Source organism: Siphateles boraxobius, unplaced genomic scaffold (genome assembly GCF_051911475.1).
Source record: "Siphateles boraxobius isolate OS27281-9 unplaced genomic scaffold, OSU_SipBor_1 97, whole genome shotgun sequence".
Lineage (NCBI taxonomy): Eukaryota > Metazoa > Chordata > Actinopteri > Cypriniformes > Leuciscidae > Siphateles > Siphateles boraxobius.
In genome coordinates this window covers 200,968-227,236 of record NW_027509227.1, presented here as the reverse complement: position 1 = coordinate 227,236, position 26,269 = coordinate 200,968, and the positions used below count along the sequence as shown (strand labels likewise).

General features: G+C 42.7%; 1 protein-coding gene across 1 annotated transcript in view; it reads left to right on the top strand.

The window, feature by feature from the left end:
- Positions 1–26,269, top strand: part of LOC143733320 (F-box/LRR-repeat protein 7) — a 63,869-nt gene that overhangs the window by 29,154 nt on the left and 8,446 nt on the right. The window contains exon 3 of the mRNA XM_077225001.1: positions 25,245–25,850. Within this exon, the coding sequence (XP_077081116.1) occupies positions 25,245–25,850 (606 nt within the window). The remainder of the gene's footprint in view (positions 1–25,244; positions 25,851–26,269) is intronic.

The following is a 26,269-nucleotide window of genomic DNA, read 5'->3' as shown; positions in this document are numbered from 1 at the left end:
TGCGTCTGATTCAGATGCTTCGTATTCATTAAGAAATGTGGGAAACTGTGCACTTACTTAAGCTTTACAAGTTTTAGTTCAACTAACTATGCCATTTTTACTCTGTCTCTGTACAAACAGATTGATTCAGTTAGTAAAGATAGTGTATCTTTTAGATGATTCATGTAAGTGAACCAATACAAAAATGATTCACCTATATTTAAAGGTCCCTGCACTGCATTTTAGGTCTTATTTATATCTTGTTTTTATAGATTTTTTTAAAGTTATTAGTTATTACTGTTTTATCTCCTTAATCATCCTTTCACTCATCTGAAGCATTCATTTGAATGATTCATTCTAGCAAATCAGTTCCCTTTCGTTGTCACTCCGAGTTACGTCGGATGACGACGAATGGGGTTTCGCTTAGAACACCTATCGACTTCGAGTATTACAAAACGAGCCAATGGCAAAGAAATGCCATGGGTCTGCGGAATTTGCATAGCGTATCTCCGCCTTACCTCGTGGGTATAAAAGGAGGACGCCGGCAACAGGCAGATATGTTTTCGCTTCGGAGCCAAGAGCATTTCTTCACTCCACAGTCATCTCTGACTTCGCTCTACGAGACGAGCTTCTCTCTCCGGTGTTGGTGTGACGGCGATCTGCAGCGAGCTCACAGTGCCTGCTGATCTGTGCAGTAATCTGCCAGTGTGTGTGTGTCTCCCTGTGCGCTTCAACATCGCGGAGTTTTTTCTCTCCTCTCATAAAAGAGCTCGCACGCGGCACGTCTTTTTAAAGACGGCTCGCCCGTGCATTTCTGGTTGCAGCGGACTGGTATCGGACTCTGATGGGCACGAGCGCTGTCTAGTGTGTTTGATCATGCTTGAACAGCGCTCGTGGGTGACTCATGTTCTCGCAAGGGAACGTGATCATCGCGTCATAAATAGGTCGAGACTCGGTGAACTCGCAAGAGTGAGAGTCCCCTCATCCACCCCCCGATCTTCGGCGGGTGGCCAGGGTGACCTGAGGGTTACGGTCTGGAACAAGGCGCCGACTATGTGTCCGTGACCCCAGCCCCCCTCTTCGATGACGGTGCCCGCTAGTGAACTGCTGATTCCCGCGAGTCTACCCTCTGGTGGCCCGCGTGTTTCAGTTGAAGCTACAGAGGAAGATGCCATGTCTGTTGCAGCATCACTAGGTGGGCTTGAGTCTTCTGGAAGTGAGGGCTCGTCACAGCTGCCACCTTCCGGTGTGCATACGGCTGTGCCTGAGTCTGATCCGGAGATGACGGCCATGCTTTCCTGGGACGATTGGTTTTGGGTAAGGCCGCTGACCCTCGTCCGTGGCAAACCCCAATACCTCTCTTCCCGGACGTTCATGATGAGATCTCGAAGTCCTAGAAGACCCCCTTGTCTTCTCAGGACCGCTCGCTGATCTCATCCGCCTTTCCTCCCCTCGATGGGGCCGCTGCCCTTGGGTACACTGGGGTTCCCCCGGCTGAACGCTCTGTTGCGATGCTATGTGTCCTCAGAGTGCTTCTTCTCGGCGCAATCCTAAGCACCCGCCCGTGGCCTGAAGTTTTTCGTCTACGCTTGTGGCGAGATCCTATAGCGCCACGGGACTGGCAGCCGCCTCACTGCATGCCATGGTCATTCTGCTGGTCCACCTGACCCAGATGCTCATGGACCTGCACGAGGGCGGGACTGACCCAGGGCTCTTCACTGAGCTGCGCGCCGCCACTGACCTTGCTCTCTGAGCGACGAAAGTGGCCGTACGCTCCCTGGGTCAGGTGATGCTCACCAGTCTGTGGCTGAACCTGTCTGATGTGCTGGATGTCGCGCGGACCCGTCTGTCCGACATTCCCATATCCCAGGTCGGCCTCTTCGGCGGTGCGGTTGAGGGCTTGCCCAACAGCTCTCAGCCGCCCATGAGCAGAGTGAGGTTGATTCTGTCCCGACGGCCCCGCCGTCCGCTCAGATCCCTCGTCTGCCCACCGCCGAAGGCGCCCTCCCGCGGCTCCCACCCCGCCCGTTCACGGGCCGGCTCTGGGGGGCGCGGGCGGACGCCACAGCCCTCTCCAGCCCCGCCCCCCGCTACACGCCGGGTTAAGCGGCGCTCGTGAGACGGGCACCTCGGCGATGGAGCAGGCTGAGGTTGATTCTGTCCCGACGGCCCCGCCGTCCGCTCAGATCCCTCGGTCTGCCCACTGCCGAGGGCGCCCCCCCGCGGCTCCCACCCCGCCCGTTCACCCGGGTCGGCTCTGGAGGCCGCGGTCGGACGCCACAGTCCTCTCCAGCCCCGCACCCCGCTACACGCCGGGTTAACCTGTTAACCTTCAAGGCCACTTTTGAAAAATCCCCAGAAATGGCATACCCAAACTTAAACAGATACAGTTCATGAACCCTTTGCACTAAAAGCACAAGTATGATCTCATTTGAAAGCTGACACCTAGTAGTTTATTGTAAATGTAGAAATAATTATTGTCATAATGAAAAAAAAATGTTTAAATAGCTTCAAAGTTTTGTAAAGTTATTAGAAATTTACTTTCATGAAACATCTTCATAAAAATAAAATTGAAGTTGGCCCTGGAGCAATCTAGAAATGCACTGCAGCTAAAGCCATATGTGTGACCATTTTATATTTAAAATCTGAAAATGATAAGTCTAAAACTCTGTATTTAGTTAAATGTTTTTCAAGATCATGTCAAATTACTTTATTTTGATTAGACTCTAAAATGCAAACTGATGTTTAGTCATCTTCTGAGTCATCTAATCAGTCTATTGTCTCTATTATTTTGTGGTGCAAACGAGCCCCATTCAGAGTCAGTCTCTCCCTGCACACATTTACACCTCTCCAGACTGGTTATGGCTCTAAATATGCATTTCTTTTGTCTGCATTATAGCTACTAACGACTGGCTATTCACAGGCTATTCATAGGGTTTCAAACCCTAATTTCTTTTATCAAAGTTCTCACTAAATATTTGAAACTGGTATCAAATGCACTGAAACATTTCAGTAAGCATTCCTATTTAGAAAAAAATCATAAAACAATAACTGCTGGTGGCAGGTGCACCTGGGCTAGCTAGCATGTTAGCTTAGCACACCATCAATACACGACCATTTATGAGATTAAAACCATGTTTGTGCTCCAAACTTACTTTATAACGCAAGTCGAGTGTTTTAAATAATCTTCTGTGATCTATTTTGGCTTCAGATAAAAAAAAAATCCGACAGAAAATTTATTATTTATAGTGTTCTGCACGATGATGAAATCTATATCGATTAGCATTGCATTATAAATATAATCTATTATTATGAAATACCTGGCATGGCTTGAAGAACACAGGTAACTCAAATATCATTGCAATCATGTTTATTGTCTTCAAAACATCTTTATCTGCATGTTGCAGCGATCTCTGTCAGCTACTGTCTGTATCAGTGACGTCCTGGAATGTCACATGACTATGGGTCTTCTTCGTGATCCATATATGGACTGTTATTGTGCATATAGCGCCCTCAGGCTATTGGTATGAATTGAAAACACAGCACATCTCAGTAAGAAGCGATCATAATGATTACATCGACGCATTTGGGTATAAATTCAACAAATATTATTCCTGTCTATAGAAATATGATGTGAATCTATGAGAATATATCAATATTTCTCCAAGTCTGCACATTTTTGAGCTAAAGCCCTGAGGGACGATGTTTTGCGAATCGCTGTCATGACGACAGCTTGGAGTGTTTTTTATGAATGGACCAGCTGACGCTCATAATTCATATTAAAGGTATCGACTCATTTTTCCATTTCATAACTCCTGACACAAATTAAGACATAACTGTCACTATAAGTTTCTCAGAATACAATAGTGGTCAAATACTGAATCTTGAGTATTATATCTTTTTAATGATGTATAGTTTGTCAAGGTATAACATTAAATCTGATAGTAAATTTGAACTAAATAAAAAAAAAACGCTTCAGTGCGCCGACGCTCTGGAAACGGTTAACAGGTTAAGCGGCGCTCTTGAGTTGGGCTCCTCAGAGATGGGACTCAGTTCTTTCCAGGAGTTGGTAGCAGGACCACTCCTTTCCCCGGGGAGGGCCGGGGAAGAATCCTTATTCTCCAAAGAGCTGATTCTCCCGTCTCTGAGCACAGAGTTCTCGGACGTCACAGAGCGCCGCCCACAAGCCGTGCTCTCCTCGTCCCCCTCTGTCCCAGAGGTGGTTGACATGGTGTGCCGTCCACGGACCGCTTCGCCCCTGTCCCCCTCTGTCGCCAGACCCCTGGCAGAGCAGGCCCCCGCGGGACGACCAGCCTGGTCCTCCCCTGGCCCCTCTGCCAGGGCGCGGTTGCTAACTGTGCCCCCACATCGGGCCGCTATGCCGTCCACGTCTGGGCCAGTTACTCCGCTTCGCTGCCCCTCCGGGGGGACGCCTGTGGTCGCATGATCCCGCTGGTTCAGTTCCTGGGAGCCTGGTTAGAGCTTCCCCGTCTGTCCCGCTGGGTCGCGCGGACCATCAGGCTCGGCTATGCGATTCAGTTCGCACGGTCTCCTCCCCACTTGGGGAGTCCGCTCCACTTTTGTCGGTGGCTATGGCCCCATCAGGAGAGCAGAGATTGCCACCCTGCTGGCGAAGGGCGCAATCGAGACTGTCCCTCCAGCCGAGATGAGGTCAGCCGGCTTCTCAGCCCCTACTTCATTGTCCCCAATAAAACCGGTGGGTTAAGGCCAATCCTGGACTTGCGCGTGCTGAACCGCTCCCTTCACAGGATGCCGTTCAAGATGCTCAAACGCGTTTTCGAATGCATACGGCCTAGGATTGGTTTGCAGCGATCGACCTGAAGGACGCCTACTTCATGTCTCTATTCTCCTTGACACAGACCGTTCCTTCGGTTTTCTTTCAGGGGCAGGCATCCAGTACGCGGTTTTCCCTTTCGGGCTAGCCCTGTCTCCTCGCATCTTCACGAAGGTCGTCGAGGCTGCCCTTGTTCCCCTTCGGGAACACGGGGTTCGCATCCTGAGTTATATCGACGACTGGCTGGTCATAGCTCACTCTCGAGTTCAGGTTGCGAACACAGGGACCTAGTGCTTCGGCACCTAGCTCGTCTGGGCCTTCGGGTCAACTGGGAGAAGAGCAAACTTTGCCCCGTGCAGAGGATCTCTTTTCTCGGTATGGATATCGACTCGGTCGCCATGTCCGCGCAGCTTACGAGCTAGCGCGCGCGCAGTCACTGCTGACTTGCCTGAGACAGTTCGAGGGCAAGAGTGCGGTTCCACTGAAACTTTTTCAGAGGCTCCTGGGCATATGGCTTCTGCAGCCGCGGCAACGCCGCTCGGATTGCTTCATATGAGACCGCTTCAGCTTTGGCTTCGCGACCGAGTCCCGAGGTGGGCATGGCAACACGGCACCCTCCGAGTAACAGTTACTCCGACCTGCCGTCAGACCTTCACCCCGTGGTCGAACCTCAGTTTTCTACGGGCCGGAGTGCCCCTGGAACGAGCTTCGCGGCATGTTGTTGTAACGACAGATGCCTCCTCCACGGGCTGGGGTGCCATGTGCAATGGACGTGCTGCCGCGGGCTCCTGGACAGGACCCCGTCGCCTCTGGCATGTCAATTGCCTCGAGTTGCTGGCCGTACGTCTTGCTTTGCGCCGCTTCCGGGCCGTGCTCAAGAACCAACACGTACTAGTCCGCTCAGACAATACCGCCACTGTAGCGTACATCAACCATCAAGGTGGTCTACGCTCCCGCCGTATGTCGCAACTCGCCCGCCACCTCCTCATATGGAGTCAGAAGCATCTGAGGTCGCTTCATGCCATTTACATCCCCGGAGCCCTGAACTGTGCAGCGCACTGCTTCAGCCCCTCCCGGGAGATTGGCGACTCCATCCCCAGTCGGTTCAGCTGATTTGGGACCAGTTCGGGGACGCACAGATAGATCTGTTTGCCTCTCACGACTCGACCCATTGCGCCCTGTACTATTCCCTGACCGAGGGCACGCTCGGCACGGATGCACTGGCGCACAGCTGGCCGCGGGGCCGCAAATATGCGTTTCCCCCAGTGAGCCTTCTTGCGCAGACCCTGCGCAAGGTCAGGGAGGACGAGGAGCAGGTCATTCTGGTCGCGCCATACTGGCCCGCCCGGACCTGGTTCTCCGAACTAGTACTCCTCGCGACAGCACCTCCCTGGCCGATTCCCCTGAGGAAGGACCTCCTTCTCAGGGACGGGGCACCCTATGGCACCCTCGTCCCGATCTTTGGAACCTCCACGTGTGGCTCCTGGACGGGACGAAGCAGGTTTGAGTACCCTTCCACCTACGGTGGCGGCTACCATCACTTCCGCTAGAGCGTCGTCCACGAGACACGTCTACGCGTTGAAGTGGAACCTCTTCGTCAACTGGTGCTCTTCTCTTCAAGAAGACCCCCGGAGATGTTCGATTAGTGTCGTGCTTTCCTTCCTTCAAGATAGGCTGGAGCGAAGGCTGTCTCCCTCCACCCTGAAAGTCTATGTTGCCGCTATTGCCGCACACCATGACCCAGTCGAAGGTAAGTCTGTTGGAAGGCACGACCTGATCATCAGGTTCCTGAGAGGAGCGAGGAGACTGAATCCTCCTCGTCCTCCTCTCGTTCCCTCTTGGGACCTCTCAGTGGTTCTAACTGCCCTGCGGAGTGCTCCCTTTGAGCCTTTGCAATCAGTGGAGCTTAAGTTCCTGTCTATGAAGACAGCGCTCCTGGTTGCATTGGCCTCCATCAAGAGGGTGGGGGACTTGCATGCATTCTCCGTTGACGAAGCGTGCCTGGAATTTGGGCCGGCTTACTCTCACGTGATCCTGAGACCCCGGCCTGGATATGTGCCCAAGGTTCCTACCACTCCCTTCCGGGACCAGGTGGTGAACCTGCAAGCGCTGCCCCCGGAGGAGGCAGACCCAGCCTTGGCACTGCTCTGTCCAGTACTCGCCCTCCGCGCCTATGTAGACAGGACGCAGTGTTTCAGGACTTCAGACCAGCTCTTTGTCTGTTATGGTGGGAAGCTGAAGGGAAAGGCTCTCTCCAAGCAAAGGCTGTCTCACTGGATAGTGGACGCCATTGCCTTGGCATACCAGCAGCAAGGTCGACCGTGCCCCCTTGGTGTGACCGGCCACTCCACCCGGAGTGTGGCATCCTCTTGGGCTCTAGCGCTTGGCGCCTCGCTAACAGACATCTGCAGAGCTGCAGGCTGGGCGACACCTAACACATTCGCCAGATTCTACAATCTCCGAGTGGAGCCAGTGTCCTCTCATGTACTCGCTTCAACCAGCTAGTACTGGACCCGCTCAGGTGTCTTCGCTTGCTCGCCATTCCACTCCACGGACTGGATACGTGCGATATTCTCCTCAGGTGAGCTTCCCCAAAAAGCCCTGATTTCCTCCAGCACTCCTGACGTTGGCGCCAGTGTCTATTGCCTGTGCGTCGGCTAGGTGCCTCCCGTGTGCATGGCCCCTCCTCTGAGCGACCCCCACATGTGTATTTCCACTGTAAGCCTCTCTGAGCGTGTGTCTTTCCCTTGGCAAGCCACCTTGCCACCCCTGGGGTTGAAATATTCCACCTGCGGCTGGACACCCCAGTGTTCTCCATATGTCTCCTTCGGGTCATATGTGTATTCTCTAAGTCCCCCCCCTCTGGGTTGGCAGTAATTGCATATTTCCCCTAAACTTTGGGATATGCCCCCAGTGTACCTTGGTATTCCTGTGCTAAATAGGAGTCCTTCGTCCGTGCCAGTCTCACGACAGGGATCTCAGATTTACGCAGGGCACTGGAAGACAGCTGAGAAGGTGGCGTGATTAGACTGGTAACCCCATTCGTCGTCATCCGACGTAACTCGGAGTGACAACGAAAGGGAACGTCTCGGTTACGTATGTAACCCTCGTTCCCTGAGTAGGGAACGGAGACGTTACGTCTGCCTGCCACTTTCCGCTGTACCGCGGGGATCGCCTGAGCTCAGTCTTGGCTCCTCAGCGAAGAAACATATCTGCCTGTTGCCGGCGTCCTCCTTTTATACCCACGAGGTAAGGCGGAGATACGCTATGCAAATTCCGCAGACCCATGGCATTTCTTTGCCATTGGCTCGTTTTGTAATACTCGAAGTCGATAGGTGTTCTAAGCGAAACCCCATTCGTCGTCATCCGACGTAACGTCTCCGTTCCCTACTCAGGGAACGAGGGTTACATACGTAACCGAGACGTTTGCTTGGATGGTTCATTTAAATGAACCAATTGAAAAAATATTCACTGAATGAAGTTTCTGAGCCGCATTTTATTTTTTATAGCAAAACATTTAATTAAACGCACTGTTTAAAAACCTTAACTTATTTTTTAATTTTTAACGGAAATAAAACAAATTGAAGTATTAAAATAGCTAAAACTTAAATTAAAAATATAAAAATGACAATAAAACAACAAAAATGACTAAAACTAAGTTAAATTTAAGTGAAAACTGAAAATATAAATCTAGTTTATATAATATAAAGCTAAGTCACTGATAAAGGGTTATAATAGTTATCTAAAAAAATAATTAAAAAATACATTTTTGTTACTTGAAATAAACTACACTAAACTAAACTAAAAAAAATCCTTATTTTGTTTCAGCTATAGTTGCCAATGCAACATTTCTTATTTTAATTTAACGATGTAATAAAATTACTAAAACTGAAATAAAAAAATAATAAAAACTATGTAGACATACAAAAAATATTTAAAATGACAAAAACACACTACAAAATAATTAATTCAAAATGATTTATAACTTATTGATTAAAACTATATTATCAGTGATACTAAAATAACACTGATTCAAATAGCATAATATTATATAAATAGTACTAACATAACACCTGAACAGATTGTTGTATTAGTGAAGGCATTATAAGATAGATATTTTATTAGTTAGATACCTTAAATAATTTTATCCCTTAAAACTAATCTTTGATCACCGAAATTACATATTTAAACGTAAAATAGCTTGATTGTAACTCGACACCCTTGCCTCATTTAGTATGCATGGTTTTATGAATATGCAAATGAGCCCCGCCTCCACTCACTCACTCACTCACTCACTCACTCAGAGATCCACTCGTTGACGATCACACGTTGATCTGATTGGTTACAAGGTCGTTTGTGACGTCAGAAACACCAGCGATTTCAAAGCGTGTTTTTGAGACTGTCTTTGGTTCACTGCAGTTTTAAGGAGAAAATACTTTCGACTTATGAATTTATAATTTGTCTTAAGCATATTAAAAACACCACATATACATATAAAATATATTACAAACTGGATTTTCACCACACGGAGACTTTAAGAAGAATACCCTCTGAAACTAAAAGTCAATAGCCAACTTTAAATATCAAAATGTCAAGTAAACAAAACGAGTATATAAATCATATATACGAGGAATCCTGATGTGAAGCTCTTCCGTGGCAGACGTGGGTTGAATTGCAAAAATGACCCGTGGCATGAAAGCGCTGTGTATTAAATCTTACGCTTCTTCATTCAGGATCAACGATCACAGTCATGCCGAATAAGCTGGGGGTCGATATATTGCCTAAACCAAGGACACATCCATAAACACTGCATATTAGCCAAAGTCTGCTCCATTATTTACGGAGTGCTTGAATAAACACAAGCGCCTCAGGGATCAATGGTCATCTTCATGTTTTTTTTGCACAGGAATCTCAAGTATGAAAGGCAATGTTCTGCAAATGCGTCCCAGTCCCTTGAGCTTTAGGGATATTTGATGGGTAGTTTGGTAATGACCCGGGAACAAAAACCTCCCGGGACTCGTTCCAGCTGTGTGCACCAATAGTGTATCGCACGCTACGTGTCCTCGGAGAAACACAATATGATTGGACCACCCACTATCTGAGGGTTTGTAGCGGAGGCTAGGCTAGGCTAGCAGGGGATCTAGCAAATTCCCTTGGTGCCGTTCTTAAATCCTTAATCTTTCATGGTGTTTTCCTCTTTAAGCCTGAAGATGATTGAATCTGTGAGCCACTGCCGCTCAGAAAGCCTGTACTGACGGTCACAGGAGAAGTAATTCAGAAACCCCTCTGTAAAATTTGTTTACTTGGTCCGTCAACTTGTCCTGCAGTGGATATTTATAATAGACAGCCAGCAATTTACAATCAAAACAGGCCATGTTTTAATATACTGATATTATGCAAACAGTGTATTTATAGAGCAAAAGTGGGAGCCATTCCACAAATACCACGTTTGTCACAGACTGGAATAATAATCATAAGAAATGAATACATCAGTATCATCGTGCCAAATTCTAAAGTCACCATTTATTTAGTCTTTCCAAAAGAAACATTAATATGAACTAATAGATGAGAATATTTGCATATTCATAGAACCACGTATACTAAATGATGCAAGGGTGTAGTTACTTTCAAGCTATTTTAAGGCATTATATAAATTTTTTCAAGGAAGAAACACTTAAATATGTCATTTTGGTGATCAAAGATGAGTTTTAAGGGATACAATTATTGACTACAGTGTGCTTTAAGCTATCTAACTAATAAAATATCTATCTTGTCATGTATTCACTAATACAACAATCTGTTCCAGTGTAATTTTAATATTATTACATTTTGAATCAGTGTTATTTTAGTATCACTGAGATTATAGTTTTAATGAATCGGTTATGAGTTACATACAAGCTATTTTAAGGCATCAGGGTTTTTTTTAAGGAAAAAAACATTTAAATATGTAATATTGGTGATCAAAGATGAGTTTTACGGGATACAATTATTGACTACAGGGCACTTTAAAGGTAGCCTGGATGCCAGGCCGAACCCCGCCCACAAAAGTTTTAGGTCGGGAAGTTTGGTCTGGACTCGATCCGTTGAGGAGCTATTATGCCCGAACAAAAATTGTTCGGACCAATCAAATGGTCAGGGCGGGCTGTATACGATGATGGACAGATGAGCAACTATAGACATCATATCTATGTGAGTAACGGTAACGTAACCATCCACGTCGTCAGAGCGCTTGGGTTGAATTCATGGCTGCCGCTGGAGAATTGAGTTGTGTATATTCCGCTATCACGTGTGTTATAGAAGATATACACAGGACATTAATTTAAGAAGAGGAACAGAGAACAGCGATCAAGGCATTCATCGATGGGAAAGATGTTTTTGCCGTCCTTCCTACGGGGTTCGGAAAAAGTTTAATCTATCAACTTTAATCTATCTCTCAACATACGTCACTTACTCCGTTGCTCTCATTGGTTCTAGGTGTATTCAATTGAGTGCACAGGCCTTTTATTTCCTGGTTCGGTTGACACACGCCCCATAATCACAGCAGTTTCAGACTCACATTCTGACTAGAATCTGAGTATGACGACGTCAGGCTACTTTAAAGGGGCATTCGGAAACTATTTCAACTTAATAAAACCGTGTAGAAATCATTTGGATGGTTTAATAAACTGTTCTGGTGAGAATGGTGACTTTCCCCGCTCCCCCCAGCGTTCCCAGGCGGAAAACCAACTTTGCAACATGAGGATTAACGTCCTGGTAAGTTGGAAATAGGAAGTCTCGTGAGAAGCGAGAACGAGCGAGAAACACAAACTGCTTTACGGCAATTCGACATAAACACACATGCCGCCCTCAATGTGTATGTTATATTACCCACCTCGGGAGACACACTCCACACGATAAAGTTGGCCGGCTCCGATAATAACAAATGCACATGAGCAGCGGTAGAAAGGGGGAGGAGGAGCCGCAAGTGAGTCACAGGGGGCGCTGTAGTGAATATTACTGTTTACTGTCTTCTTCTATGGTCAGTGGGAGTCAATGATGTTTGATACAATTGTGTACAAAGTCCTTTTAGGCAAGTCATACCACTCGGCCGCCATCTTGGCGACGCCTCCGGGCAGCTATTTCGGACTAACAAGACCAGGCTCCTATCTAAATGAATGGGCAGAGTCAGAACTGCACTTTCACTGCTAACCGGGACATAAAAACTGCATGTATAGAAACAGCAGTAAAATATGATAAAAATCGCTGAAAAAGTTTGATGACTTTGCCCCAAAATAAGGTTTAAAACGCCTTTTTCCCCACAGGTTATGCTTTTACTACGCATGCGCAAGGGTTCTCTCCCTCCCTGCCGCGGGTGCTACACGGTTTGAAGCTCAGCTCTTGCTCGCTCGCTCGAGATTCTGGGAGATTTGAACTAATTTGCGGGCATCAGGGAGCCGCTATCAATATGCGGGAGACTTCCGGGAGACTTGGGATGTCTGATATTTACACAACGCACACATACACTGCATATCAAATCTGCCGCCTTTTCAAACAGTAACGTATTTTCCGCTGTCGCAAACCTCAACTGTGCGCATGCGTCAGTGGAACCAGACGATAGGCTTACATGTTTCCCGGCTTGACTGTTAAAAGCAGATGATTGGCTTTCCAGAGGGAGGGGCGGGACATGTTCATACAACCGCCATCTTTGGCGTTACGCGTTTTCCCTATATAGTTGTATTGAGGATTGAGGAAGTGGCATGTCTAAATTGTCTCTGTTGTGTATTTACCAACAGAGTAAATAGTAAATCTGTTTATTTTAGAAACAGAAATAGCATGATTGTGTACAGAAAACAACGGTTGCTGGCCTACGTTACCTAATAGAATACCACATTAACCTGGACAAGGCATAATGGATTTATTCTGTCACATAAACCCAATTTGTTTTTATTTGTCTTGGATAATTCCCGTAACGGTGTGGAGTGTGTGTGTGTGTGTGTGTGTGTGTCTGTGAGCGGTCTGGATGGGGTTTCATGCTGTCTACTGTTATGCAAAGACATTTTGCTCCCTTGAGAGGCAGTGTGTGTGTGTGTGTGTGTGTGTGTGTGTGTGTGTGTGTGTGTGTGTGTGTGTGTGTGTGTGTGTGTGTGTCTATGTGTGTGTGTGTCTGTGTGTCTGTGTATGTCATCATGACCTGACAATGAGTCAAACTGATCTCAGGTCAAGGCTGGAATACACATCTCCTTGACTTACTTGAACTTGCAAATACACACACACACATAAGTAAAAAACAGTAACGCACAAATCTACACAGCAGAGATCTTTGCGTGTCATTCATTCTCACATGAAGAAGAGTCTGTCTGCCCCATACATGCAGTGAATGATTATGGTATGATAGACATGTGGACGGCCAATGTCTCACTGTCTGGAGCAAAAGCATACAGAGCGAATTATAGTCGTACTGTAATTGATCTGAAGACCAGCCCATGCACTAAAATAACATTTTATTATAGCAGATGCATATGATTGGCTGAACCAAAGCCATTATTGTACATGAAATGGCCATTTTTTACATTTATTTTAAAGCATTTTAATGAATAAGTTAATAAATCTGGAAAAAAAATTAAATGAGCGCCATGCATTGACCCGTAATGTATTATCAACTTTAGTGTGTGTGTGTGTGTGTGTACAGTCATATGTTTTCATGTAAGTAATGGAAAAAATGGTTATTAGGAGTTATTGTAATTATTAGAATTTCCAAGGATCAGCATTCTCCCCCAAAAGTGATTAGGACCACACCGTAAGTCGTAGAGACTTGAAACTTTGAGAGATGGTAGTACTCACACCGTCTACAACGTAACCAAAGCTCGCCCCGATCGGCCTGATGGTGGCGCTACAGCGGTCGAAAGTATGCAATGGCTCATTCATTTGTCTGGAATTGTGGATTTTTCGAAAAAACCTACTTTTGCGAACTAGTCCTAGGTTTTTCACCCTATCAGAACCAAACCAGTGCAGAAAGATTCGCTGAAGTCTGAATGTCAATAATTATCCAAATTTTATCGAAATTTCAATTGCGGATGAAGTGGCCGTGGACACTTTTACAATAACCGCTATTCCTCTTGAATGGAAGGAGATAATTTCACCAAACTCGGTATACCTATGTGTGGGCTCGGTCTGTGGTCGTGCAAAACTGACTGGCCACTTGGTGGCGCTATAAAAAAAAAAAAAAAAAAAAATGTTCTACGCAACAGTCAGTCCGATTGACTTGAAAACTGGCATGCAGTGTCTTGGTCCAAGGTGCCATGATTATCTACGAGGACATTCACGTATCTCGGAAAACACGGCCACTGTTGTCCAATGAAGTTCGAGCGGCTGTCAGACAAGGTTAACGGAGGCTGATCGGAACGAAACTTGCTTGCATGTTTGACTCGCAGCTCTAAAGGCCTGTGAGAAATGTAAAAAAACAACAACAACCTGTCACCGGGGGGCGCTTTCACATTTTTCATGTGTGTATATCACTCGATTTTTCGCACATTGGCGAGACATTCATACCACATTGTAGAACTCCTCAATCTGAGCAACTTTGCCTCTAGAACCACCGCTGTCAATCAAACCGCTTGTTAAACATTGGAGATTATTCCAAAAACCAACTTTCACGAACTAGTCCTAGGCTTTTGGCTCAACCTTGATAACTGTTAAAAGCATTAACACTACTATATTTCCCTAGTAAATTGCCTGTATTGGCTGTAAATTCAATCTATGATCTAATTGGTTACATGCTTGCTAATTTAAACATAATACCTTTATATGAATGTGCTTTAAGGTCTTGAAATGCTTGAACCCAAATAATTGCTGCTTTGAGGTATATTTGAACACTAGTTTCTTTCATCATATTTCTGTTGCTGCTGTTTTTGTAAAGTAAACCATTTTGCCGGTGGCTTCCTGCATTGATAGTCACTGATTTTGGTAAATGTTTGTGTAAGGAGACTGTGTGGCTTGATTGTATGCACCTGTTGGTAATCGGTGTAGCTGAAATAGCCAAACCTGTAAATTAGAAGGGGTTGTCCACATACTTGTGGCCACATAGTGTATATTCAATTATTCTTGCCATGCTTCATCTGGAATGCAAAATATACACCGAAGACTGTTAATGTAGCGTTTTTAAATGCAATCCTGCATGCAAAAAGTGTCTTGCAGAGGAAAATTCTGCCTAAGCTTGTCCATCATGTCAGAGGCATTCGAGTTCCTTACTAAAGAAAATTTCCTGTACGGAAAGCATCATTGCACATAAACCCTCACTTCCTCAGCAGGACCATTTCGAAGCTTAGCAAAGAGCTATTAATCGAGAGCTTAGGGACGGGAATCCATGAATCCAACAAACTTTGGAAATGTTTTGCTGTCGTTCCTTTGCGCTCATTTTTGTGGAGGAGGCTTGACAAGGACATGAAATAGAGAGGAAGGGAAGACAAGAGCTTATTATAAACTGTTTTTCCCCTTAATATTTCTCCTCATTATCTTTCAGATTATGACTGACTTATGAAACAGTTTCCTAAACCGAAATCTAGACAGTAAAACTGTTCATCACCACACTGACCTATAAAGAAAAATTGAAATTAAAGTCAGTTGCGAATGTAATTGATACTTTATGATTTTTTAGGGTTAAGAACTAATGTAATATATTGTCTATTTCTATACGTATAATTGCTTTCTTCAAAACCATGTGGAATAAAACAACTTGCGAAGTCTGAGTGGGTAAATATTTTGTCACTAACGTTAATTCTCAATCATGTGAAGCCTTCTGGAAATTATTGGATTTTGTTCGTGAAAATTTGCCAAACAATGATAATTTTGATTAAATTAAAAACTATCATTTTGTAAACTGAAAGTGTATGGTTTCATTTGGTCAAAAACAACCTGAATTCTTAACAATCCAAGTTAAGAAATTGAAGTTGATATAGCTTTAAAAGTGGAAGGTTGCATTGTGGGATATATTACATCTAGCAGACTCTTTCATACAAAGCAATTGCAGCACATTCACTCCATTTGTTTCTTACACTGAAAAAAATTTGGAGTAGGATTTACTTGAAAAAAGCTAGGCAACTTTTTCCACTCAGAAAATGCTAGTAAATTTACAAAGATTTCCCAAATAAAAACCTAAACATATTTATCAGTAGGTTTAATTAGAAATCTTTAAGTTAAAATTTACTTGGAATATGGAATTAAGTAAACTTTACTTAACCTAGTTTAGTGAAAGTAACACAGAAAATAAGTAATTTTAACTTGGCTAGTAAAAGGTTGATTATTATTGATTTAGTTGAATTTTTTTTTGCATTACAATTCACTCATAAAATTTTATTGAATTATACCAGTCATTTCTGGTATGTGTTTTACTTAGAGTATCTAAGTAATTTATACTTCTTTATGTCAGATGCTAAGCAAGATGTGAATGCAAAGACCTCAATACTTGGTAGACAATACACAATGACGGTAACATTTGATGGATCGTTTTTGTGTTTGAATGTGTCATTTTGAGCAGAAAATTGACTCGAAATGTCACTAAATGGCAAGTTACTAATCCTGACAACAAAAGCAATGATAAAACAAGTGTAAATACAGCTGGAAACCAGTGAAAAATCAACCTCATTAATTATGCAAGGCCCAGTGCATGATGGGAACCCCAGTATCAGAAAAGTTGAGTAATTTTTACTTAATTTTATTGAGTTGATATTTACGCTTTCATTTCTACTCGCTTGAAATAAGTACTGATATGGAATTTACTTAGTTTTTTTTAATTCTTGCCTGAACTAACTTTTTCTTGTAAATTACATTGGGTTTTTTTCAGTAGTCTTTACCTTACCAAACCCATAACCTTGATGTTGGTACTGTCTTGCTTGTTCAAATTACTAAAACAAATTGTAAAAGTTTTGAGCTAAACTAAACATTTTAGCCAGTTACGAGCCAGCATGTGTCAAAAAGAAAACAAAAATCGAGGAAAGAAGTCTTATAGTGGCAAGCCACTGTTTTGATGAGATCGAGCAGAGAAACGATCTACTGTACCACCCATACTTCTAAATCAGTGAACCATCTGTGAAGAATGAAACTTCACCATTAATGGAGTCTCAACCATGGCAAGCACTTCAAGTGCATCTAAGATAAACATGACACTTTTATCAGCGTCCAATAACAAGATATCACAAACACATCTCGGCAGTTTTGAGAACAAAGAGCCCAAGAGCGGCGGTTGAGTTAACACCATTTGTGCTAAACGTGTTTCTTAAAACAACTGATGGCTTCCATATTTGAGGTCCTTCGTGCTTCTTGATGTTTAATGTGATATCAGATTCTCTCCAGATGGGAATCAGGTTTGCTTTTCCTATTACAGTAAATCATGTTCAAATTTTATTCTAAAAACTGAGCCTGTTTTCTCGTCAGGTTTTCCTTCATTTCTGCGGCCTGACGGAGTTTGGGTCAGTTTTGGGTCAGCCACGGCCTCCTCTTGCTTGTTTAGTTGGTGTTTAAAAGACACATTGTGTTAGCCTGGCTAACGCCAGACCCAATCTCGTTGAGAATTGGGTCTGGGAACCACATGCGCAATTTCTCGTATTTGAGGCGTGGTTTCAGAATGCCCGTCGCAGTTTATTGGGTGCTAAGAATGTCTATCAAATATGCCTGTACGTAGCTCATAGCCAATCGTTTCGATTATATCAGATGACGTATGTAGAGCGACAGAAATTAGACAAGGAAGAAGACGATGGGAAAGATCTTTTTTGTAAACAATGAACTTGCATTCTAAACTACTTAGACATTGTTCTAAGGCTGCATCAAAGAGTAGCTTCGCATCTTCAGCCATGTTAAATCGATATAAACAAACTGTTTCCGTGTGTCGCATAGATGTCGTCATCGTCTAGCTGCTCCCTCCCCGTTCTGTGATTGGTTCCCTAAATGAGGCGAAAAATCTGGCCATGGTATCCAGACTGCCTTTCAGCGTGAATTGAATTGCGCTGCGGTAAGGCAGTACTGGGAAACCCAGGCTAACATTGTGTAGGAATTTCTCCCATCTAGTGGTGAAATTGTATTTTGCATTCAAACGAATTGTGCTCTCCAGCGCCTCGCTTTGTCCAATGCGTGTTGCATCTACATTTACATTTATTCATTTAGCTGACGCTTTTATCCAAAGCGACTTACAATTGCTATATATGTCAGAGGTCGCACGCCTCTGGAGCAAATAGGGGTTAAGTGTCTTGCTCAGGGACACATTGGTGTCACACAGTGGATTCGAACCCGGGTCTCTCACACCAAAGGCATGTGTCTTAACCACTGCGCCATCACCACCCCTTTCTACCCATCTACGGTAGCTGTTATGTACCAAAAAGCTATTAACAGGATGTCTTCTAATAGCACTTCGTCGAGTTTTCCTTCGGGTGAACAGGTTTGTTATTTCAAACAAACTGCAACTTGACACAACGAACACACGAATGTTACAGTATGAATAATAACAGTGCAATGCAGCCTTTTAAACTTGCCGGGGCCGTGAAGCGCCTCTCGCTGCTCTGCTCCTCCGTTTCTGCTGCGTTCAGTCACGTGACGCTGCCTCTGAACGAAAACGCAGTGTGGAAACGCGTTGGCCTTGTACTTTTTGACCCTCTCTGCTATTATAGTTTTTCAAGATGGCGGAACGACATGGAAGCCTCCGTGGACCTACCCGTCACATGTATATAAAGATAATAAATTCTTCGTTTACGAGGATAAGTCAGATAATTGGCAGAGGTATTTGTACACAATTGAGGACATATTTATGAATAAAAATATTGATTTTAGATAATAAAATACCTAAAAAACGACACACTGTCCCTTTAATATTCAGTAATGTCATCGATTAGACTGATCTGACTCTATTGAACGAGAACAAAACTAGAACTGAATAATGACACTACTGTTTTCTTTAGTGCTGCTGAATCAGATGTGTTTCATTATCGACTCTTATTTTAAATTCACTGTTATTGAACTGAACTGAATGAACATTGAACCGCCTCAAGCTGAATAACGAGACTGAATTGAGCTCAATTCACAATTGATGAACTTGAACTGAATCAACCGTGAATTGATCTGAATGACAGTCTTTTAGAGCTGATTTACAGCAGAATTTGAATTTGTCTCATATTTGATGCTTTGCATAATTGATTCTGTTTTTATTTATATCCATTTAATCTCATCGATGTCTAGTTGAAATAATTGAGATTAAGGGACATAATGTTGTTTTGGTAAAATGTTTATAACTTTATTAATCCCAATGGGGCAATTAGTTAAAAGGCCAAGAGAACTTTCTCAGGATGCATATTATCCCGGATCCATGAAACAACTGGCCTTTAAAAATAAAAACTGCTGGCTCTATGGGAATTTAACATAGGGGTGTCCTGACTTATGCACACTGTATTTTAATGAAGAACATTTATTTATTTATGATACATTATTCATTCACAAAGAAAATTGGTGTCTTTAAAGGTTGGATTTTTCCTCATTTTTTAAATTAAGGCATTAAGATCAATTTCTAAAAGAGGATTTTTTATTCCTCGTTTTAGTCAACTTTAGCATGGGTGTGTTCACTTATACTATCCACTGTACATTCAAATACATAAAGAGAACAAAAAAACACCTACGTTTATTACATAGCCGTATTGCTTCAGGCACAAAAGTAAATTTATAGCGATTTGTAGTACATTTAATTGCCCTTAGATGTCGTCTCAGGGGCATCCCAAGGCCAAATGAAACGTGTGTGTACTATCTGCTGTTATTTCATGAGCCGTCCTCACTACCTGCTGTTTGTAATAAAATGTAAGGCTTCGTAAGGAAACACCCATAATTTTAGAGCACATGTTATTGTCTATAGAGAAGCGCTTCCTGGACTCAAGTGAATAAGTTTGAGGTGCTCTTTGGATAGAAAAAACATGTAGAAATCATCAGGAACATCCAAGGCACTCTCTTTAGAAAAGTTAAAAAGCATTTATTTCTATGGCTTGGTCATAATCAACACTATTAAAACACTCCGACGCGTTTCGGCATACATAGGATTATGGCTTGATTATGACCAAGCCATAGAAATAAAGGCTTTTTAACTTTTCTAAAGAGAGTGCCTTGGATGTTCCTGATGATTTACACATGTTAACAATACCTTGCAACCGAATTTTGTTCTATGTAGACAATGATGAAAACCAACAGATAAAAGAAAAAGACAGGATACTTTCAACAAATGACTTAAGAACAACTCTCTGTACATTAAAAGAATTAAGCTTTCTCAGCACAAACAATCTTGGGTGTGAGTTTTTGACAATTGCATCAGAATTTTGGTCAAACTTTAACTTATCAAAAACCGTACTTCCTCCACATCTGTGCCATTAATGACAATAGGTTGAAGTGCCACTGGTAACACTTTACAATAAGGTTAAAGAGTAACTAAACCCCTGGTCAAAGCCTGACTCCACCCAGTGGCAATATTTGAAAAATGCTGGAAAACTGGGCGGAGCCCAGCGGAGATAGAGGGGACGAACCGAGGGCGGGGCTGAGCGGGGGGGGGGGGGGGGGGGCGGGGGGGGCGTGCACCTGAGACCCGCAGTGACAGCTGCTGTCAAACTAGCTAAAATGGAGTGACACAAGTAGCTTTGCAACAGAGCTTTCATTTGAAGTCGAACTTTTCTCCCCGACCTTCACTTGAAGTGGAGGAGGGTGAATTGTCTGTGGACACCAGCTCAAACTGCGGTCTTAACTCTCTCATCGCGATCGGCATCCGATTATTCTTATATTCAGTCATTTTGAGGTAATTTTTTCCAGGATTATTATTACTATTACGTTCATTATATTTTGCTGCTATGTGAAAAAAATAATCAGCAAATCGCGCCGGCGCGTTTGTCGACACCAGAGGATTAACTTTAGCCTAATAAGAAGGAACATAAATTGTGATTAAAAATATATGCTCACTCACATCATGACGCCGCTTCGGTGGTGGAGTTCATGCAGGTATGAAGAGCAGCGTTTGGCAGCGCGAGCTGTGTGGAGAAGCCCATTTCCACCTCCATTGCGTAGGAGAAGCAATCCCACGTAAAATGCAGGTTGCACACTGGAGCGATAGGCGAGATTAACTACCTAGGCTACACGAAATAATCTAAATAACTATATAAATGCTATGCTAACTATATGCTAATATATATCTATCCGTTTTCAATACTCGTAATTCCAACTCCTGACAAGACCGGAAGCAGATGCTTTTATACCAGGGGCTGCCAAGGGCGTGGTGAGCTCGCACCAAGGGCGTGACCGAGTGACGTCAGAGAGTATTCTACGTCAGAGAGTACCCCTACTGCAGGAGCTTTCCGTTTAACCTGAAGAGGGCAGCACTCAGACGTTTTTACACCATATATTTGAAAAGTAAAACACTTTATACCCAAATGTCAAAAAATTTACTCGAATCAATGAACAGCATTTATGAAGCTCCATTCTTACAGATAAGTAACTAAAAAAAGTTGTTTAGTGTTTAGTTACTCTTTAATGTATTACACATGAACTAACAATGAGCAATACATTTGTTACAGTATTTATTAATCTTTGTTAATGTTAGTTAATAAAAAAAGCTGTTCATTGTTTGTTCATGTTAGTTCACAGTGCATTAAAGCTACAATATGTAAGAATTTTGCATTACAATGTCCCATAATCAAAAGGCCAGTGTTATATATTTTGTTAAGTTGATTACTTACAATATCCCAAATGTTTCCAACTATTTTTAAATCATGAGAAAATTGCGATTTTAACCAAGGAAACCGGCCGTTACATTAGGGGGGAGCTGGGAGTCTCCAGTCAATTGCGTCATATCCGAGTTACCCTCGGTTTCCGCTCGTACTGCGTGGAGTCCTTGACAAATGCGGAAGTTGTAGTTGTAGCGTCTATCAAGCTACAAACGTTAGCTTGTTTCGTGCAGTCGTTACGGAACACACTTATTCTTTACCGATTGCAGCTGGTTCTGTCGACAAAGCATGCTTAATTTTATATTTTCCAAATTTAGCATTCGTTAATAGTTATGTTTATGTAAGGGAAGTATTATTGCTTTAGATTTGTGTTTAGTTTATTGACATTGTTTATCACGTCTGATGTTTATGGCCATGTAAATAAATATAGCATGTGTTATACATAAAGATTAATCAGTATTTTGGCAAATGATGTGGGTATGTTCGAATGTACTTTTACAACAATTGTTTAGAACACGTAAAACTGCACAGCATTATCACAATAATGAATTCGACATACAGTAACATCTATGATAACCAATTTAGTATTAAACCTTACTTTTCTTGCGGTTAATTCATTTTAATGAAATAAAAGTGTGATGAGGTTCAAGAGTCATGAAGGAAGAAGACAGCGGTCTGCGTGACTGGGACTCGTACTTTATTAAAATAAAACAAAACAAACAAAAGTCGCACACAACGCGCATTCACCGTGGCAACCGCGACGGCACAAAACAGTTCAAAAATGAGAGCTCGGATCCACCGGTTTTCTTTCTCTGCGTCAAATTTTCTCTCCAGTCTCTCTCTCGTTCCAGTGCGCGGCTTATAAGCGGTCTCTCCACGCCGATCACTGCAATAAGACACAGGTGTTCGTCATTTGCACTTGACCTTCCCGCTCGTCTCTTCTCTCTCCCATTACAGACCACGCTGAACCACGCCACCCTCGCCACAAAAAGCATTTCATTACAAAAAAAAAAAAAACTCATCCATGAATATGATTTTCCATTTCCCGTCTGACTGATTTACATCCACGGTGGAGTTTAAAACGACAGTTCTCATCATTCCACGCTCCTTCACATCATCATCCACCAGCTACGCCGTTGTTGTTGTTTGGAATGTAGCGCCCTCTAGCGGCAAACAACTCTTGCATATTGTACCTTTAGGTCTCGGGGGTCTATTGGACCCCAAATGACTTTTGCTCAAATTAAAAAAAATGTTCTCTTTGTCCAAATGGTTTGAAACTTTCTACGGCTCTCAACACTTTCTAGATCTACAACAATTTTTTTGTTTTTTTATGATATCTGTTTTTATGTTGGCGTGACAAAAACAGTCACACTCGTGGTCTTCGGGGTCTATTGGACCCCGCAATCAAAATAGACAAAATAACATCATCAAAATCAGAAACAACGTAGAACACATAGACAGAAATGACAGAAATAAAGTGGCACACTTCCAACAATGCAAAAAACATCCACAATCCAAAATTATCATGCTCACCACAGGCGCACACACACACACAAACACACACATAAAGAGGAATACATTTAAACAGGAATACATACAGACTATGAAAACTGTTCTCTTATCATTTGTAAAATAAAATAATCTAAAATGCAGAACCACCAGAAAAATAATTTGGTAACACTTAGACGCATTGAAAATGTCCGCGCGCACACACACAGACACACACACACACACACACACACACACACACACACACACACACACACACACACACACACAGACACACAAACACACACACAGAAATACATTTGTAAGGCTATAAAAAGTCTTATAATTTGTCAAATAAAATCATACAAAATGAAGAACCACCTCAAAAATAAATTGGTGACACTGTACACATAAAAATAAAAATAAAATGTACACACACACACACCCTGTGTTTGCTCCAACGCTGTCTGCAGGTTTGGCACTTCACTGTTGTGGTTGTTTTTGTGTGTGCTGTGTTTTTTCAGTACAAAAAATGCAAAATTTTGACAAAAATTATTTTATTTTTGTTATAATTGTGATTTTATAATATTTAGATATGAATCCAACTGAATCCAACTTCAGAAACTATATCTTTCAGTAATTCAAATAGCAAATAGCATATAATGGAGCTCTATAGCCATCTAGTGGTTAAAGTGATTTATTACAAATTTTAATCTGTATTTCCAAAAAATGGGTAAAAATCTTACATTAAACCTTGTAAAATTATCCATGGTATCCCCAGGAATGAAAGTTAGAAATCTGGGTCTTAAATAGAGACATAAAGTTTATTTAACATAAAATGCTGTTTTTTTTTGTAAAAATCCTATTTAATTAAATATTTATTTATTTATTTATAGAAATTTTTTAAAAATCATAAATTCTACAAAAACTGCACAAATGTTGAGTAAAAACATTAATGAACCGAGTAAAATTATATTTGTTAAAAAAAAAATATTGTTCGGTTATAAAATTAAATGTTGTTGTCTGGGGTCCAATAGACCCCGAAGACCACGAGTGTGATTTTTTTTTGAAGACCATCAGAGAGTGAACTAATGTTAACAAATACAACCTTTGATTTTAATAATGTATTAGTAAATGTTGAAATTTATATAAACTACGATTAATAAATGCTGTAGAAGTATTGTTTATTCGTAGTTCATGTTAACTAATGGTAGTTAGTTAGTTAGTTACCCTATTGTAAAGTGTTAAGGCCATTGCACACTGAGTCCGAAATTTTCGTATGCGTTTTTTCGTGTTCATCAGCCTAAAAATTTGTCACGCACAGAAACCTTGCACACCGAGTCTGATGCGTATTTATTGCGGGAAAAAACGCAAAAAATACAAAGTGGATTCGTCAAGCAGTGAGGATGATTTTTTTGCCCTCTTCTTAAAAAGAGAAAAAGAAAGTGGAAATATTTGGTCCATCCAATCCTGAGATTGCGCCGAGTTTCAGATCCTTATCTAGGAGTTGCGAAATTATCCCGAGCGCTTCAAAATTTACCTCAGGATGTCAGTGGAACAGTTTGATGCTTTGCTAGCGATACTGGAGCCACATTTAAAAATAAGACCATGATAGTTTATATTCTAGATACTTAGTTTAGATACTTTATATTCAGTGTTTTTGTAATCCGCATTTTGTTTTTCATACATGACTTTGTGCTGCGAGACGAAGTGTATCAACTTGCCATTCTGGATTTTGTCGTTCGCTTGTACGGTGGCTCTGAATTGTCAAATAACTCTCAAAATGCTGGCTGTGGATGCAAAAAACAAAGAAAATCAAACCCGATCCAATTTTTTTTATTACGGACGAAAGTTTCGTAGACAGTGTGGAAGTGTGATTGACATAACGTGAGGTCGACTTTTTTTTGTAACGTGCGAAAAATTCGGATGCGAATTTCAGACTCAAGGCCATTGCACACCGAGTCCGAAATTTCCGTCTGCGCTTTTTCGTATTCGTGATTCGGTGGCTCTGAATTGTTAAAACACCATTCAAACTGCTTGCTACGGATGCGAAAAACGCAGAAAATCGGACCTGATTTGATTTTTTTTATGACGGACGAAAGTTTTTTTTATGACGGAGGCAGTGTGCAAGCGTGATTGACATAACGTGAGGTAGAATTTTTTTTTTAACGTGCGAAAATTTTGGATGCAAATTTCGGACTCAGTGTGCAATGGCCTTTACAGTTGTTTTTTCTTTCCTTTGGGTAATTCTATGTATCTCTCTTCTGTTTCAGATTCAGACCTTAGCATGAGGACGCTGAGTACTCCCAGTCCGGCACTCATTCTGAACCCAAACCCTTCCTGTGTCTCCCCTCAAACCGTCCCAAACGGCCATGAAACGTCCTCAACCTCCTTTACCGCCCCGGGGGAAACAGTGGCCATGGTTCACCCGCCTCCAGGCACTCACTCACGGCCTTCAAAAGCCCCTCACACCGCCCTCATTGACATCCTTCCCGATCCGGTTTTACTCCAGGTGTTGTCGTACCTGTCCACTCCTCACCTGTGCCGCTGCGCTCGAGTGTGTCGCCGCTGGTATAACCTGTCCTGGGACCCGCGGCTCTGGAGTAGCATTCGTTTGACCGGAGAGTTGCTGAACGCGGACCGGGCCCTGAAGGTGCTCACCCATCGGTTGTGTCAGGACACTCCCAGCGTGTGTCTGACGCTGGAGACGGTGGTGGCCAGCGGCTGTCGGAGGCTGTCGGACCGCGGGCTGCATGTGATGGCCCGGTGCTGTCCCGAACTGAGGTGTTTGAAGGTCGCAGGCTGCTATAATGTGTCCAATCATGCAGTGTTTGATGTGGTGTCCAAGTGTCCCAACCTGGAGCATTTAGACGTATCAGGTAAAATTGGCAAAAAATTCAGTTGTTGATGCCATTGGGTGAATCTCATGAAACCTGTCAAGAACATGTGATAAAAGCAATATTTAATCCAATTTAAAAAAGAAAAATGAGAAATTACATTTTAAAAGAGAATGAAGGTGATTTTAGAACCATTTTTACATTGTTACAATTTTTTAAAATTTTTATGAAACAATTAAACACCCACCTTCAGCATTTCCATTTCTTATTACATTGTAAAAAGTGGTTATATATATATGAAGTAGAGAAGGCAGTTGCTACATTAACTTTTTAATAACAAAATTGTTTAGTTTAGTGAAATAGTTTGTTACATTGTATTGAAATTACATTGTAAAAAGTGGTGATATATATATATATATATATATATATATATATTTATATATATCAATCACCACTTTTTA